The 18,698-nt window shown below is 36.2% G+C and overlaps 3 protein-coding genes and 1 long non-coding RNA gene across 8 annotated transcripts in view; 1 reads left to right on the top strand and 3 right to left on the bottom strand.

Moving 5' to 3' along the window:
• lhfpl7 (LHFPL tetraspan subfamily member 7) overlaps positions 1-8,789 on the bottom strand; it is a 239,496-nt gene extending 230,707 nt beyond the window's left edge. Inside the window, exon 1 of the mRNA XM_001338138.10 lies at positions 8,141-8,789. Within this exon, the coding sequence (XP_001338174.3) occupies positions 8,141-8,455 (315 nt within the window). The 5' untranslated portion in view covers positions 8,456-8,789. The remainder of the gene's footprint in view (positions 1-8,140) is intronic.
• lrwd1 (leucine-rich repeats and WD repeat domain containing 1) overlaps positions 1-18,698 on the bottom strand; it is a 779,065-nt gene that overhangs the window by 178,179 nt on the left and 582,188 nt on the right. The window lies entirely within an intron of this gene.
• On the top strand, positions 6,131-8,217 carry LOC141385650 (uncharacterized). Its single transcript, XR_012406446.1, has 2 exons — positions 6,131-6,663; positions 6,994-8,217. It is a non-coding gene; the product is annotated as an uncharacterized lncRNA (long non-coding RNA).
• Positions 15,480-18,698, bottom strand: part of akap10 (A kinase (PRKA) anchor protein 10) — a 36,107-nt gene continuing 32,888 nt past the window's right edge. For all 4 annotated transcript variants that reach the window (XM_005165576.6, XM_009301915.5, XM_005165577.6 and 1 more), the window contains exon 15: positions 15,480-17,911. In XM_005165576.6, coding sequence (XP_005165633.1) covers positions 17,906-17,911 — 6 coding nt within the window. In that variant the 3' untranslated portion in view covers positions 15,480-17,905. The remainder of the gene's footprint in view (positions 17,912-18,698) is intronic.

Here is an 18,698-nt window from a genome sequence, read left to right as displayed (position 1 = left end):
CCACCACCGTTCTTGTTGAAGGATACTGAATAGACAGAATAAAAACAAATAATACTTCAAAAAACTGTTCTTCTTCTGAAAGAACTTTTTTCCAATGCACAGAATTCCAAAAACTAATATTAACTAAATAAATCTAAATAAAACCCTGCCTGGGAGATCTGGCAGAACAAAAGTATTCTATATAATACTAAAAGATACAGGCCTGATATTATCATCTGCCTGCCACAAAACAGACACAAAGTTTGTTTGTTTGTTTATTTAGAGATATCTACAAATATTTTTCAGTGGAAGTCAATGGAGGAATATGACTAGTCAGTCATAATATATTTGCAGATATTTCCAATCTGACTAGTCGAATTATAATTATGACAAGTCAAAATATAATTAGAGATATCTCTAAATATATTTATGGATAGTCTGAACAAGGTTTAAATGCTAAAACGGCTTGCCATACGCTTTCACCCATTAGCACAGTGGAGAGTTCTCTAGTTATATCCTTTCAGTCGTTTGTTATGCAGTGACATGCAGTCAAATATTTTGCCAAACAGTCCTTAGGGATGCGGTGACACGCAGTCAGATATTTTACCGGACAGATCCGCCACTTTAGGCGCGCATAAACAATCATAAAGCTCTCGTGCTGCAGGAATGAGGAGGTCTGCTGAAGGCGCGCAGCTGACGTGCAGTGAGAGGTTTGCGTCTTTAATAAACTACGGCAGTTTGCGATCACAGAACAGTAAGATTGATTAATAAATCCATATGAAACAACCCCTTAAAAGTCACGTCTTGCTTTCAGTTTCGGGCTTTGGCGCGATTTGCACTGAGCGTGTGTGTCTCTCTCTCTCTCTCTCTCTCTCTCTCTCTCTCTCTCTCTCTCACTCACTCACTCACTCACTCACGCGGGCATGCACTGTGGTCTCACGAGGAAACGCTGCTTTTTGATATAGTGTTTTTCTTGCTCCCGAATACAAATAATTTTTCAAGTATTTGTTCGAATCAAGTATTCGTAAAAACACGCTATTCGTGCCTTTCCGAATACCGTATTCGGGTTCGGCTCCACCCTTAATATATATATATATATATATATATATATATATATATATATATATATATATATATATATATATATATATATATATATATATAATTATTATTATTATTATTGCGTACATCTTGCCTTACTCATTACCATTCACCTCCAAAACAACAAAGATGGTGATGCTAACAATGCTTATAAATAAATGATTGAGCAGTCAGAGCCATGTATATTCAGTTATGTATTGGAGCATTTTGCCAAACCCACATACAAACACACACACATCATTGCCAAACGTCATTCCCAAATCCATTCCTTTCTTTGCCTCTCTAATGCCTTGAGAATGGGCAACATCTTTATCCTCCGCCCTTCAAATTCCTCCACAAATCAAAGAAATGCAATTTATTAATATCTCCTTTCAAATGCTAATTTTTTTTATCCATACATAAATCATAAGGCACAAGGTTGCTTCAGACAAAACAGAGCGAGCGAGAGAGCTTTAGGGTATTAAGGAAACAAGAGGAAGGCTTCTGAGTGCTGCGTGATGCAAAAATGAAGAAACTCTGATGAAAACAAAGCAGATGCTGAACTACATGTCTATGGACTTTACATACATGTCCGTCTGGGACAACAAGAGAAATAAAATGCTGAATTATTCATTTAGATTTAACACCATAATAAAGTTTGTGTAAAGTATATTTTAGGGGTAGAAAGGGAATGTAAAGGGCTCAACATAAATGAGCACCCCCTATTTTGAAGATGAATATTTGTATCCATTTTTCAGTGAATATGGCAAATATATTTTGGTGTGTTTGAATAAAACAGATCGAAGATCTTTAGAAGCAGAAAGGTAATACATTAATATTCATCCAAATATTAAAGAAATATTTTTTTTGTTTCTTTCGAGTTTTGCTCTTTGTACATTTTTTTATTTAATATGCGTATGAATGGAAGTCTATGGGGAGAAACATGCGGTGTGACCACAGCTTGACCCAACATAGCGACCCAATATTTTGAACCCTTTTATTGGGTAAAATGGTTAACCCAACATTTTTTTTCAGTGACTGGTTTCACAAAATAAATTAACATAACAGTGTCTTCGGCTGGGCGAGGCAGTGGCGCCTCACAGCAAGAAGGTCGCTGGTTCGAACCTCGGCTCAGTTGGCGTTTCTGTGTGGAGTTTGCATGTTCTCCCTGCCTTCGCGTGGGTTTCCTCCGGGTGCTCCGGTTTCCCCCACAGTCCAAAGACATGTGGTACAGGTGAATTGGGTAGGCTAAAGTGTCTGTAGTGTATGAGTGTGTGTGTGTGAATGTGTGTGTGGATGTTTCCCAGAGAAGGGTTGCGGCTGGAAGAGAATCTGCTGCGTAAAAACTTGCTGGATAAGTTGGCGGTTCATTCCGCTGTGGCGATCCCGTATTAATAAAGGGACTAAGCCGACAAGAAAATAAATGAATGAATGAATGAATGAGTGTCTTCGGCTCAAATTCTTCATAAATTTTGTTAGTATTGTTGTAATGGAGACCATTGTTAGTTAATGCAAGCCAACATTAAGAAACTGAACTTTATTATATCTGATTTTGGGAATTTTGTTTATGCGTTTACTTGTATTTCTGTACAACTGAGCACAAGTTTATACATGTATTGAATTTATTGAGCTATATATTTAATATTTAAAATTTTCAAGCCTTTAAGCTGTTATCTAGAAGCTTCTACCAAGATTTTTCTTATTCGCAGACAACATACATTTGCCTCATTGTCCTAGGAAATTGGATCATGGCTGAAAATCATTAAAAATGAATGAAAACCCTCTTTGTGTGTAAAAACAAAAAGTAACTGAATACTGATCGAGCACAACTGTAATAAAGTTAAAAAAGAAAGATTTTGAATGAATAAATAGGTGTCCTCTTTTCTTTCATTCGTTTTTAGAAATGATCAGACATATTTGATGTTGTGTATTTTTCTGTTTAATTAACCAATTGATCACTGCACAGGGCTGAAAATTTGAATTTCATCCATAAATCTTCATTATGTCAGGAGCTGTCAATATGAGCCCACTTTGCACATTCATCACAATAAATCCACATTTCCCACTTACACAAAACAATCCGCTTCACTACCACAGGTGTTCAGGAAGAGCTGTAGTGTTCTCAAAGCCAAACGCTCTTTAATGAGAAAACTGCATCTTATCAAACTCTCTTTAAGGCAAGTCATTTCACTCAGCGGCCATCTTTGAAACACCTACGCATTCTGTTTGAATGGGGAAATGTCAAATTCTAAAAAACTGCTTGCCAAGCTTACGATTAAATTCCATATTACGAATAACGAATATAATTAAACAACAACTGTCTCTTTAGTTTTATATCTAAATATTTATACCACAGAAAAGCTGCAGAAACTCATGTCTGGTCCAAGCCCCTCCCCTGGAGAATTGTCATTCTATAGCGATCACTGATTGGGGGGTTCTTTACTGGAAGGCAGGCCTTATTCGCCATATAGCAATCGCTGATTGGCTCCAGTACTAAAAGGCAGGGCTTCATTCGCCATGTTGACTGTTACACTTTTCCCCATTCAAAAGTAAACGAGTGACATATCTTGTGTATTCTATAGTCTTTGATCTTACAGTTCTGCTGTTCCATACACTGATTAAAAAAAAAGATATATCTTTATTGTCAAGATGATAATTAAACAATATGTGCAGCTGTATCGTGACAAAATATTATAGTTTATTAAAAAATTATATAGTTTCATTATATATATATATTACAATAAAACTGATAGTCGATGGCATAAACTCACTGTCTTAAAGAGATAGTTCACAAAAAATGAAAATTGTCATCATTACTTGTTTGTTCCAAACCTGTTTGAGTTTCTTTCTTTCTGTTTAACACAAATATACTGAATGATGATTGAAAAAAAAAACAGCCATTGACTTTAATGTTTCCCCTAGATTTACAGATTTTATTTGGGTGGGGGGGAATTTGGTGGCACAGCGCAGCTGTTCAGACTGACACTGAGTCATGGTGTTAATTTGTTTCTTTTAATGACAGCAGTAAAAACGTGAACAATTATTTGAACTGTACAAGCTAAAAAAATTATTATTTTTTACATCTTTTTTTATCCACAAAGTGTGCAGCTTTTGTCACTGCGGTGTATCCTAATGGGCTTCTGGAAGAACATTTCAAGTACACTAGTAGTACATATTAGTATGCTTACTAAATAAAGTACAATTTTATACTTGACCTTTACTTAAGTATACTTCTTTTTCCTAAGGATGTATTTACTGACTTACCAAGATCAGTCTTGTGCAGCCAGGGGGAGTATTGCTGCTCTGACAGCGGAGTCGCGTCAAAGATAGGGATGCTCCTTTCAGGATTTTTGCATACCGAGTACCGATTTCTTGTCATGGTGCTCGGCTGATCCAAAGTACCGATTATAATGCTTCAAGCTTTATAATGCTTTAAGCACATTTTACCTCCAAGTATGAACATTAAGAAAACATCCTGCCTTACCTAAGAGAATAAATCAAGGATGCTGCATATAATACCTTAAGCACATCTCTTTAGGTGTGAACGGGTCATGCCCAAAAGCAGCTTTAAAGGTTGGAAACAAGTAAAGGGTGAGTAAATGATGACAGAATATAAATTTTTGGGTAAACTATACCTTTACCAGCCCCCACCACCAAAAAAAAAAAAAAAGAAATACCAAAAAACACCTTTCTAAATCAGAGATCAAATGTATAGTCACACCCAAGATAATATCATTTTTTTAAATATTGTCCATTATACATCAAAAAAAAAGAAAATTCAGCACAAAATGTTCAGTTCAGCTTTTTGTCCAAAAAAGAAAACCAAAATCAATAAATTTCTAAAGGTCCATGTCTTCCAAAACAGAAAAAAACAATACATTTTTACTGGAATGGTCCCTTTTTGACTTGGGTTAAAGGCTCTGAATTATTTAAACCAACTGATGCACTTTGCTGCTAAGAATAGAGCTATGTATGTCAAATGAGCAAAAACTCCTGTGTCCTGCACTGAAATATGCAACATTTCCTTTTTTCCCCTTCCCATCACGAACAAGGCATTTGCCATGAGTCATCCTTGCCTTTTCATTATATAAGTTATATTTGCTTAGAGCATATAAATCAATTTAAAGGTGATTATTCAGTTAAAGGGATAGTTCATTAAAAAATGAAAATCTCCTTCACCATTTAGTCACACTCGAGTAGTTCTAAACTTCTACTCATTTCTTGAACTTTGAACAAAAAAACAAGATATTCTGAAGAGAGAAAAGCAGCCATTGACAACTTAAAATATGCAAGTCAATAGCTGTTGTTTTTTTTCCTCATAGTTTTTTGTGATATCTTTCTTTTTGTTCAACAGAAGAAAAAAAACTCAAACATGTTTGGATCAAGTAGAGAATGAGTAAACTATGACTGAATTTCCTTTTTTTTGGGGCAAACTGAACTTTAAAGTACTTTTTATATGCACTTCGTCTTTGCATTGTTTTAGTTGTCACATTCGTTACCTCCTAAAATAGAGATTTAATTGTGGACTTTTACAAACAATTAGAAGCATTTGAAGCAAGACAACAGGTAAAGATATTGTAAATCTGGGGTGCCCAAACTCGGTCCTGCAAAGTTAAGTTCCAAGTCCGATTACACCTGGGCTAACCAAGCTCTTAGGTCTGGGCTGCTCAACCCAGCCTGATTTCACGAGAAAACGCAAGTATTTTACGTTTTGCCAGTTTAGTGGCTAATTCGTACGAATTCGTACGAGTTCAGTCGTACGAAATGGTACTATTTTTAAAAGGAGGCGTGGCACCTGACCCCACCCCTAATCCCAACCGTCATTGGGGGATAAGCAAATCGTACTAAATTGTACGAATTCATACGAATTAGCCACTAAATGAAAAAGTTATGAATTGCCGTGAGATTGTGTTGGCTCAACCCTGTTCCCAGAGATCTACCTTCATGCAGAGTTCAGCTCCAACCCTGACCAAACACACCTGAACTGAATTAAATAGGACCTGATCAGCACTTGATAATTACAGACAGGTGTGTTTGATATGGGTTGCAATTGAAATCTGCAGGAAGGTAGATCTCCCGGAACAGGGTTGAGCACTCCTGTACTAGGCCTTCTAGAAACTTCGGCACAGGTGTGTTGAGGTAGGTTGGAGCTAAAATCTGCAGGACACCAGCCCTCCAGGACCAAGTTTGGGAACCCCTGTTGAAAGTAGTTTTCAGTTTCTGTCACGGACTGATTGCTTTGCTTCAAGACCTCAATGCATTGTCGTGTCAAGAGGAGTAACAAAATGTATGTTGTTTTCCTTGCATTACATGAATCACCAAAAAACAGGGTTTCAACTAAAATAACTTATTTATTGTTCTGCTGAAGAAGAGTCACACACATCTTGGTTTGAGGGTGAATTATCAGCTAATTTTATTTTCAAAGTAACATTTTTTAGGCAAAATGTCAGACATCCTTTGTCTGAAGCATTTATATATAGGGCAACGCAGTGGAGCAGTAGGTAGTGCTGTCACCTCACAGCAAGAAGGTCGCTGGTTAAAGCCTCGGCTGGGTCGGTTGGCATTTCTGTGTGGAGTTTGCATGTTCTCCCTACATACACGTGGGTTTCCTCCAGGTGCTCTGATTTCCCCCACAGTCCAAAGACATGCGGTACAGGTGAATTGGGTAGGCTAAATTGTTTGTAGTGTATGAGTGTGAGTGAGTGTGTATGGAGGTTTCCCAGAGATGGGTTGTGGCTGGAAGGGCATCCGCTGCGTAAAACATGTGCTGGATAAATTGGCGGTTTTTTCGGCTGTGGCGACCTCAGATTAATAAAGGGGCTAATCCGAAAAGAAAATGAATGAATGAAAATATATTCATTCATTTTCTTGTCGGCTTAGTACCTTTATTAATCCAGGGTTGCCACAGCGGAATAAACCACCAACTTATCCGAGGTTCGACCCAGCGACTTTCTTGCTGTGAGGCGACAGCACTACCTACTGCGCCACTGCCTCGCCTATGAAAATATGTATGCATATATAAAACTTTACTAAAATTATAGTTCACTCAAAACTGAAAATTCTGTGATCTACTCATCCTTCGCTTGTCACAAACCTGATTGAGTTTCTTTTCTTCTGGTGAGCTGCTTTCAAAAATATTGTAACCATGGACGACTATAGTATTTGTTTTTTGTTTTTTTCAACTATGTAAGTCAATCGTTACTGGCTTCCAACACCCTTTAAAGAATCTTTTTTTGTGTTCAACAGAAAAAATAAACAAAAACAAGTGCAGGTTGAAGAATTAGTGACAAATTTTCATTTTTGGGTGAATTATGGCTTTAAAATGATAGAAATACTTGCTGTGGAGCCTAACACAGACAGCAGTCCTACTTTAAATACACATTTCTTCTAAAAGGTAATGTTTTGTTTTTCTGACATATTTAATTCATTTGATGTTGATGCCAATTTTAAAGAAATATATTGGCAAATTTACAGGATGGAAAACAGGATCAATGTAACATTATAAAAAATCATTCAAGCAAAATAAAAATCAAAGTAATAAAAATATTAAAGCGTTTAATTATAAAAGGTGTTTAAAATTTAATGTTTATTAATTAAAAAAAATGTGCTTTTGTTATACAACTTTATATCTCTTTAAATGCATTAATTTAAGCATTTTTCTTTTTAAATATAATATTTGGATAAGAAAAATAACCTTGTATTATTAAATATTATAGCCTAAAGATCATGTTCCATGAATATATTCCCATACTGCAAATTCCTATATCAATGTATAATGGGGATCTTTCTCAGTAGATTATTTTAACCATGCAACCTCTAGATTTTCTGCTGTTTTAACCATCAAACTCTAGATTTTCTGTTGTTTTAAACCATGAAACCTTTAGATTTTCTGATGTTTTAACCATAAAACTTTGATTTTCTGTTGCTCAAACAAATTTCATGCATGGTTGCTTCTTGAAGTCTGACATTGATATAAGCTAATTCTGTCAGGCAGAGTTGTACTCAAAAGTTGCGGTTTCTTCAACATTTACAGCTTAGTACTTTCCTCCATTATTTCCCATTCATCCAAAACTCGTCCTACCTGCCAAGAGCTTGACGGAATCTCCTGAAATTTGCCCAGCCCGCCAAAGGTGTAACATCTGTACATGTGATCCAGAGACTCGGAGCAGTGCCACAGGAGCCCGAAACTCACGGAATCCTTATGGTTTTTCGGATGCTCCTTCACTATCCACGCGGGAGAGATGAAGCTGAAGCTGCAAATCGCGACCAAGGCGGAGGACAGGAGAACCCAAAAACACCCGACGCAGCTGAACATCCTCGCGGCGGCGCGGGGCGACGAGAGCGGAGACAGATCGATTCCCAGCCCTTTCCAGTTGCGGTCAAACAGCGCGTGCATCTGGCGCTCAATCACAGCAGACGAGCACCAACAATCACGCAAACACACATGAGTTACCAAAAAAACCCCAAGAGTGCCGAATAACACACGCCTAACTTTTGAGTCCAATGTAATTCCAGCGCGATCCGGTTGAGTGGAGGAGATATTCCGGGTAATTTATCTGATGGGAAGCAGGTGGTGGACAAAAGACAGCCGTCACACCCAGAGCTCAAGCACTCAGAACCGCCGCCAGCAGGTGCTCACTGTGTAGTAAAAGATGCGAGTCCGCTCTGCTTGCGTTTTACTCGCTCATCTTAGCATCATCTTTATCCTCATCCTCTCCGGCTGCAGGAGTGAAGCTCAAACTTACTGCGCCGCACTGAGCGCCTGTTTCTCGGTCACATGGAGGTGGGCGTCACCGCCGCTGCGAATGCGTCCAGAGTTTTGGAGTCATCGCTGATTCAACAGACTTTCCTCTGTAGTTGTTTATCTAATCGTATCTTTCACTCTAAAAATTCAGGGCTCCACACAAACGATTTGACGAAATGAAGAAACAACATGAAGAAATTAAGTTAACTTATTCCATTTTACAAGCTGAAGTCATCACTGCGAATGTGTCCAGAGATTTATGCATACGTTTTTCCTCTGTAGTTGTTTATCTTATGTTATCTTATACTGTAAAAAAAGGGTAAGTTTCACACAATTGATTTGTATTGGGACAACATAAAGAAATTAAGTTAACTTATTCACACCTGCCTGTAATTATCACGTGGTGTTCAGGTCCTAATTTATTGGTTCAGGCGTGTTTGATATGGGTAGCAACTGAAATCTGCAGGAAGGTAGATCTCCAGGAAAAGGGTTGGCCACCCCTGTACTAGATATACTAGAGCAGGGATGTCCAAACTCGGTCCTGGAGGGCCGGTGTCCTGCATAGTTTAGCTCCAACTTGCTTCAACACACCTAGAAGTTTCTATTAAAGAGCTTGATTGGAGGACAGAGTTTGGACACCCCTGTGCTAGAAACTTGCTGGCAGGTGTGTTGAAGCAAGTTGGAGATAAACTCTCAAGGACACGGCCCTCCAGGACCGAGTTTGGACACCCCTGCTCTAGTTGTTTATCTTATCTTGTACTGTAAAAAATGCTGGGTTCCTCACAATCGATTTGTGTTGAGACAACATAAAGAAATTAACTTATTCTTTTTTTACAAATTGGAGTCACAGGCACTGCTCATGTCATGTGTTCAGAGTTTTTGGATTTATCACTGATGCATAAGTCTTTTATCTGTAGTTCCTTTTCATACACTGTAAAAAAAAAATAATTAAAAATACATTTTAAAAACAATTGCTGGGGTTCACACAATCCATTTGTCTTGAGACAACATGAAAAAATGAAACCCTTCACAAAAAAAACCCCCAAAGATAATAAAAAAAAAGTAGTTTGAACAAACAGCAAACATTAATTTATTTAATTATCCTCGTTCTTTCTTATTGTATTTCTATATGTTTGAATTATTATCTATTTTGTTTTGTTAAATTATTACTATGATTGTTATATTACTATTTTCCTGTGTGTGTGTGTGTGTGTGTGTGTGTGTGTGTGTGTTTGTTTGTTACTTGAAGCATTAATAAAAATAGAAAGTTTCTGATTCATGAATTCTTTTGATAAGCATAACAGAATATAAAGGCGATTATTTGTTATTATTGGGAAAATATTTAATTAACAAATGCCACTTTTGTTCACACGTGGCCCACCTGCAGAATTGTCTGACTTAAATAAAGCTACTCAACCAAAAAAATTAAATAAAAAATGAAACTGTGATCTTTTAAATAGCCCAATTTGTAATTTTCCCTTAATTTTCACTTAAATTTGATCTATTATGATTTTATGTCAAATTTATTCGGTAACACTTTATTTGAATGGTCCAGTAGACAGTAGACTGTCTGCTTAATATCTTAATGTCAATATTAATACTGACATTCAAGATACTTTGCAAGTACATGTCAACTTACACCAACCCCAACCAAACAGTCTACTTATAATTTAATGAGAATTAGTTGACATGTTGATGCAATACTTAATACTTAACTAAATTCAACAAACAGACCATCAAAATAAAGTCTGACCATTTATTTTTTTATTATTATTTAATATTGTCTTTCTGTTTTACTTTTGTATTCATAATGCCATCCTATATGCTTAGTTGTTGAAATATATTAAATAAGTTTTTGATGAATTCATTCATTCATTTTCTTTTCGGCTTAGTCCCTTTAGTAATCTGGGGTGAACTGCCAACTTATCCAGCGGATGCCCTTCCAGCTGCAACCCATCTCCGGAAAACATCCACACACACTAATTCACACTCATACACTACAGACCTACCTAATTCACCTGTACCGCATGTCTTTGGACTGTGGGGGAAACCGGAGCACCTGGAAGAAACCCACGCGAATGCAGGGAGAACATGCAAACTCCACAAAGAAACGCCAACTGATCCAGCCAAGGCTTGAATCAGCGACCTTCTTGCTGTGAGGCGACAGCACTACCTACTGCGCCGCCCAAGTTTTTGATTCATAAAAAAATTTAATACTTGTGTGATTTTCAAGGCCTCTCTTTTGTAAAAGAGTAATAAAGTCATGCATTCATGATAGTTTGTATGTCCTGAATTTAGCCTCAACAGACTTGCACCCATATTATGTGACCCTGGACCACAAAACCAGTCTTACTGTGCACATGTATATTTATGACAATAACCAAATATATTGTATGGGTCAAAATTATAGATTTTTTAAAGGTCATGTTTCATGAAAATATTTAGAAATTTCCCTACTGCAAATTCCTACATTAAAACTCTTTTATTATTAGCAATGTGCAAACTTTAATGGTGCTTTTTCAGTATTTAGATAGATATTTTAAACTCCAGATTTTCAAATAGTTGTTTCAGCAAAACATTGTCCTATCTTATCAAACCATACAGCAATGAAATCCTTATTTATTCAGAAATCTAAATATAAAAAAATTCAGTTATTAATGTTTTTAAACCACATAGTATAAAACCATTTTAATACAGCAATCTTAACTTATACGCTGTAAACAACAGTAAAGATTTATATTTGAGCTTTATCTCGTATTAGGAATTCTTTTGACTGATGTGCAAAAGCTTATCGTGTCTTACACCGCCCTCTGGTGGTGATGATGTACTTATTCTGGGCGCTTTTGTTTTTTGCACTATATGGAGAAATGGGGAAAAACTTAAATAGATGTAGTATTGGTCATTGTAATTGATCAAATATAGAGTTTTATAGTTATATTTGGCTAAAACATGTTTACAAACTTGCGTCTTGAGTCCTGGGGGTCTGTGGAAATTTGGATTTGCAAAAGCATAATGATAAATTATTAAATCATTTAAATAATAAATAATGCCATAAAAATTCACATGAACAATTGTGGATTTTACACTAGCATGACAAAAAAAAACATATAAAATAGTAATTATCTAATTTGAAAATGATTACAATCCAAATAGGCAAATTCCTTATTATTCCTTATTTAATCTGAATAAAAGAATAAAATGTTATGCATATTATTTATTAGTTTAAAACAAATACATATTTAAATGAACAATAAAAACTTAAGCATGTACTATAACGGCTGAACCAGTAAAAGTGTACCTTGATATAGAATAACTGAAGTTTTCCAAATAACATTTTATATTTATTTTTAATCTTATTAATTATCATTTGGATTGTTATGAAAGCCTGTCGATGGCATTTACATTTTTGTATGAGGGGTTTGTGATGAAAATTATTAATATGGTGTAAAAATTGATTTACATATGTTTGTGAAACACATTTAAATAATTTTTATCCTTTTTTTTCATCACTTCCAGGGTCTCTGATCCCCTTCATCAACATACCGTACTATCTTTCAAATACACTCACCGGCCACATTATTAGGTACACCTTACTAGTATCAGGTTGGCCTCCTTTTTGCCATCAGAACTGCTTTAATCCTTCGTGGCATAGATTCAACAAGGTACTGGAAATATTTCTCAGAGATTTTAATCCATATGGTCATGATAGTGTCACACAGTTGCTGCAGATTTGTCGGCTGCACATCCATGATGTGAATCTCCCGTTCGACCACATCCCAAAGGTGCGTTATAGGATTGAGATCTGATGACTGTGGAGGCCACTTAAGTACAATCAGTGAACTCATTGTCATGTTCAAGATAGCAGTCTGAGATGATTCGTGCTCTATGACATGGTGCATTATCCTGCTGGAAGTAGCCATCAGAAGAAGAGTACACTATGGACATAAAGGTATGGACATGGTCATGGAAGCGTTGTGCGTTCAGAGATGCTCTTCTGCAGAGCTCGACTGTAGCGAGACGTTATTTGAGTTACTGTTGCCTTTCTATTAGCTCAAACCAGTCTGGCCATTCTCCTTTGACACCAACAATGCATTTGCGCCCACAGAACTGCCACTCACTGGATATTTTCTTTTTCAGAACATTCTCTGTAAATCCTAGAGATGGTTGTGCATCAAAATCCCAGTAGAGCAGCAGTTTCTGAAGTACTCAGACCAGCCCGTCTGGCATGAACAAAAATGCCACGTTCAAAGTCACTTAAATCACCTTTCTTACCGATTCTGATGCTCGGTTTGAGCTTGAAACTAGAAATTGAAAGCTACACGTGTATTTTTATAACAGTAACTGTTTTAAGGTCTACTACTTTAAAAGGCATAATTTTTATAAAATAAACGTTTTTAGTTTGTAATGTTACAATGTTTGAATATTTGGTGATCAAAAATATTTTTAAAATGTTAAGATTAAAATCTCTTATAAAATAGAAGGTAAAATGATATTGCCATGATATCCATGATATTGCCGATATAAAACTGTATTTATAACCAGATATCAGGGAACAAAACTCCCTGATATTTTATGACTTAGGACAAAATAAAAATCAAGTCAACTTTGAAAGTCTTGAATAGACTTTTAAAATTCCATGATATTCCAGAAATTCCTTGTATTATGAATACAATCCTGGAGTATTTTAATGAATAGTTTTCCACAAAAGTGAACTCCCTAGCCAATGAGAATCTTTCTCTGTAAGCCCTGCTCTTGAGGAAAAAAATTAAGTTTAATACAGTGTATACAGAAAGTCAATTTTTCCACATTTCTTTTCTGTCACAGCCTTTTCCAAAATGGATTAAATTCATTTATTTGCTCAAAATTCGACACACAATACCCTATAATGACAATGTGAAAAAATATTTGGTCCCACTTTATATTAAGTGGCCTTAACTAATATGTACTTACATAGGAAGTAATAGTTTGTTACAATGTACTTTTTGTGTAAATACATGTATTTACTTTGTACTTATGCTTGATTAAATACATGTATGTAATTACATCTGTAATTAACTTCTGTAATTACATTTGTAAATACACTGTTGACCATCCCTTACTACTTAACCCACCCTTAAACTTACCCATGCCACCAAACCTGTCCATAACCCAACCTCTATTCCAACTCAAAAGCACCACAAGTGTTCTCAAATACATTATAAAAACAGTAAGTACATTGCATTTATTTTTTTTATGTAAGTACATAGTAGTTAAGGCCACTTAATATAAAGTGGGACCAAATATTTTTTTTAATTGTTGCAAATTTACTAAAAATAAAAAAGTTGAAAAATTACATGTACATCAGTATTCACAGCCTTTGCCGTGAAGCTCTAGATTGAGCTCCGGTACATTCTGTTTCCACTGATCATTCTTGAGATGTTTCAGCAGCTTAATTGGAGTTCACCTGTGGTCAATTCAGTTGATTGGACATGATTTGAAAAGGCATACGCCTGTCTATATAAGCTCCCAGGGTTGACAGTGCATGTCAAAGCACAAACCAAGCATGAAGACAAAGAAATTGTCTGTATCAACCGTAAGTGGAAGATGTTTGAAACCACCAGGATTCTTCCTAGAGCTGGCCGGCCATCTAAGCTGAGTGATCGGGGGAGAAGGGCTCTAGTCAGGGAGGTGATCATAACCCGATGGTCACTCTGTCTGAGCTCCAGTGTTCTTCTATGGAGAGAGAAGAACCTTACAAAAGGATAACCATCTGTGCAGCAATCCACTACCATACAGGCCTGATTAGAGTGGCCAAACAGAAGCCACTCGCCGCCTGGAATTTTCCAAAAGGCATCTGAAGGACTCTCAGACCATAAGAAACTAAATTCTCTGGTCTGATGAGACTAAAATTGAACTCTTTGGAGTGAATGCCAGACGTTAGGTTTGGGGAAAACCAGGCAGCGCTCTTCACCAGGCTAATGCCATCCCTATAGTGAAGCATGGTGGCAGCAGCAACTGGAAGTGGAACTGGAAGACTAGTCAGGATAGAGGGAAAGATGAATGCAGCAATCTACAGAGACATCCTGAATCAAAACCTGCTTCTGAGTGCTCTTGATCTCAGACTGGACCTGAGATCAAAGTAACTCTGTGAATGTCTTTGAGTGGCTGAGCCAGAGTCCAGACCTAAATCCTATTGAACATCTCTGGAGAGATCTGAAAATGGCTGTACACAGTCACTTTCCATCCAACCTGATAGAGCTTCAGAGGTACTGCAAAGTGGAATGGGCAAAACTTCCCAAAGACAGGTGTGCCAAGCTTCATATTCAAAAAGACTTAAGGCTGTAATTGCTGCCAAAGGTGCATCAAAGAAGAATTGAGCAAAGGCTGTGAATACTGATGTACATGTGATTTTTCAGGTTTTTTATTTTTAATAAATTTGCAACAATTTCAAAAACTCCTTTTTCACATTGTCATTATGGGGTATTGTGTGCAGAATTTTGAGGAAATAAATTAATTTAATCAATTTCGGAATAATTCTGTTACATAAAGAAATGTGGAAAAAGTGAAGCGCTATGAATACTTTGCGGATGCACTGTATAAGTGCAGTTTGAAATCTAAAATATGGACTTTGTCGAAAGCTTTATAGCATGAGTGCAAATGCTTATTCAATCTAACAAAAAAAGACAATGCGTCGAGAGACATTTCAACAATATATGTATTTAAATCAAACACATTTAAATATATTATAGATTAAGTACACATATATGTCAGAAAACATATTAGTGGTACATAGTACCAAAAGTCTTTTGCCTGTTTCTCGTCTGCATCTCAATGAGGTCCAAAGCAATAACTTCATGTCCAAGCACACGTTTGAAAATGAACAGTCATCACTGAGATTTGCTTAGACAGAGTTTGACATATCATACAAAAGAAGAAGAAAAATGAAGACAGTCAATCACCATAAAAGAACTAACATTAATATATGGCGGTAAACCACATTTATACAGAACGGGCATAGACATTGCTCTAGCAGTTCAGTTTCGGTGTATCTCTACAGTCTAGAATCAGATGCGGACAGAGTCGGAGAGGGAGAGAAGGGTCATTGGTTCTCATTCCAGTTCGAACTGTAACATCAGTCGCTTCAAATCCATGAGAGACAGACAGAACAGCCTCAGACAATGACCGACTGGCATACCGTAAATCGAAATAAAACTGTACACAGCCATCCGGGGTATTTCTGCATTTGTGTTTTTCTGTACTAAATAAAAAGCCTAGGCATTTCATAACCACTCTTTCTTAAAAAGTGAACATGAAAGATAAAAGAGACGTGTCAGATAAGAACTAAGTTGAGGAAGGGAAAACATTTAAAGGGATGGTCTACCCAAAAATGAAAAATGACTCTGTTTACACTGTAAAAATGCTGGGTTCAGCTCAATTCCTTCATCTTGTCTCAACACAAATCAATTAAGTTAACTTAATCTTTTTTTTAAGTGGATTGAACATAAAACAAATAAAGTTGCCCCCCCTAAAAAAAAATTAAGAATTGTGCTTTCAACTGATTTTAAATAAGTAGTGTAAACAAACTAAACAAAACTTTGTGTTTCTGTCTTCTTTTAAACACAAAAGAAGATATTATAAAGCTGAAAACATGCAGCCACAGACTTCCATAGTAAAAAGAAACAAATGATACACTGTTAAAAAAGTTGACTGAGCTTAAAATTGTAAGGCAAATTTCCCTGCAGTGCTTTTTGAGTCGACCGAGTCAAGTACAATACTTGTGTTAAAAGTTGAGTCAACTAAAAAAAAAACATGCATCAAGTTACCTTGCAATTTTGAGTTGTCACTTTTTTTTTTTTTTTTACAGTGAATTGGTGTCAATGGTTACAGGTTTTAAACATTCTTCAAAATATCTCCTTCTGTATTTAACAGAAACTCAAACAAGCAAAATGTGAGTAAACGATGACAGAATTTCCATTTTTGGATCAACTATTTCTTTAAGTAGACACCATTTCCTGTTCAGATTACAGGAAGGATAAAAGAAACGTGTCAGATAAGAACTAAGTTGAGGAAGGGAAAACATTTTCAGAGATAGTTCACCCAAAAATAAAAAAATGACTGTTTACACTATAAAAATGCTGGGTTCAGCTTAATTCCTTTAACTTGTCCCAACACAAATCAATTAAGTTAACTTAATCCTTTTTAGAAATTGAAATGGATTGAACATTATTAAGTTGTCCCCCCAAAAAATTAAGAACTGTGTTGTTTCAACTGATTGTAAATAAGTAATAGTAAAAGTCCTTTTCTAAGCGTAATCTACCTTATGTGGTTCCAAAACTTTGTGGTTCTTTCTTCTTTTAAACACAAAAGAAGATATTTTGAAGCTTAAACTGCAACTGCAACTACTGACATCCACAGTAAAAAACAAATGCTACACTGTTAAAAAGTTGGCACAACTTAAAACTGTAAGGCAACTCCCCCGTGCTTTTTTAAGTTGACTCAACTTAAACTGAGTCAAGTGCGATTATTGGGTTAAAAGCTGAGTCAACTCAAAAAAAACCTGTGCAGCAAGCAGCCTTACAATTTTAAGTTGAGTCAACGTTTTTAACACTGTATGGGTTTAATAGTTACAGTTTTTAAACATTCTTCAAAATATCTTCTTCTGTGTTTAACATAAAACTCAAAGTAAGCAAAGTGTGAGTAAACATTGATAGAATTTCCATTTTTGGATGAAACATCCCTTTAAGTATACACCATTTCCTGTTCAGATTACCAAGCGCTTCCTGTTGGTCAACATGGTAAGAAGTTGGTTTTGAAATTCAGTGTTCATTCAGTCTTGTTCTGAGCGTTGGTCTGCTGCATAACAGCTCTGCGTATTTAGTCCAACTTGTTTCGCTACTCATCAAATAATAATAATAAACACAAATATCCTTGGGGGTGGATCGTATTTTGGCTATTAGTGTGCAAACCTAAACACTCACGCTCTCAAACGGTCACATGCAGGAAGTGATGGAATGCCTCGATCAGTCCTCACGGATATGTTAATGCAGCTCGGCTGAGTGTTCCGTCTTCAGGCCGTTCACTTCAGGAGGGCATCAGGAGCTGCGCCCACACTCACACAGACGGTCATAGCTGGAAAAATAAATCAATCAAATCAATAAATAAAACACGCAACACAGGGGTTTGTTCAAACTACTTATTTAAAATGAGCTGAAATAACGCAATTCTTGTGGGGTTTCTGTGACAATTTAATTGTTTTTTGTTATATCCACTTAACTTTGTAACAACTAATAGGGTAACTTAATTAACCAAATCACATTTTTTAAAGTGCACTTCAGTGTGGGGACAAATTTGCACTTTTAACCGACTATTAACTAAGATGTTTGCCTCAATAATCTTAAGGCTTAGTGTTTTTCTCTAAATAAATGTAATTACATGGTAAACTTTTCCAGAATGCCAAAATGTTCCTTACTGGGTAAATTAGTATCCATCCATTCATTCATTTATTTTCCTTCAGCATAGTCCCTTTATTCAAAGGGTCCCTTTATTCATACGTTTTATATAGTGGATGCTCTTCCAGCTGCAACCCAGTACTGGGAAACATCCATACACATTCACACACACAGTCATACACTTCAACCAATTTAGTTTATTCAGTTCACCTATAGTGCATGTCTTTGGACTCTACATAGAAATGTCAACTGGCCCAGTTGGGACTCGAACCTGCAAACATCTACAATTTTTACTGAGTAAATTGTCCTCTCGCTTCTCTTACGTATTTACAAAATATTTTTCCATTGCTCATTTCTTATTGCATTTAGTTTGTTTGAAATGAATAAATCTGAATAAATGCCATCTTCAAATAACCAGATAAAAGAACATTTTAGAGCATTGCAATTTGGCAAGAGACTAAATCTGG

This window comes from Danio rerio, chromosome 5 (assembly GCF_049306965.1).
Source record: "Danio rerio strain Tuebingen ecotype United States chromosome 5, GRCz12tu, whole genome shotgun sequence".
NCBI classification, from domain to species: domain Eukaryota; kingdom Metazoa; phylum Chordata; class Actinopteri; order Cypriniformes; family Danionidae; genus Danio; species Danio rerio.
The sequence above is the reverse complement of the archived record's forward strand: the minus strand, read 5'-3'. Positions and strand labels throughout refer to the sequence as shown.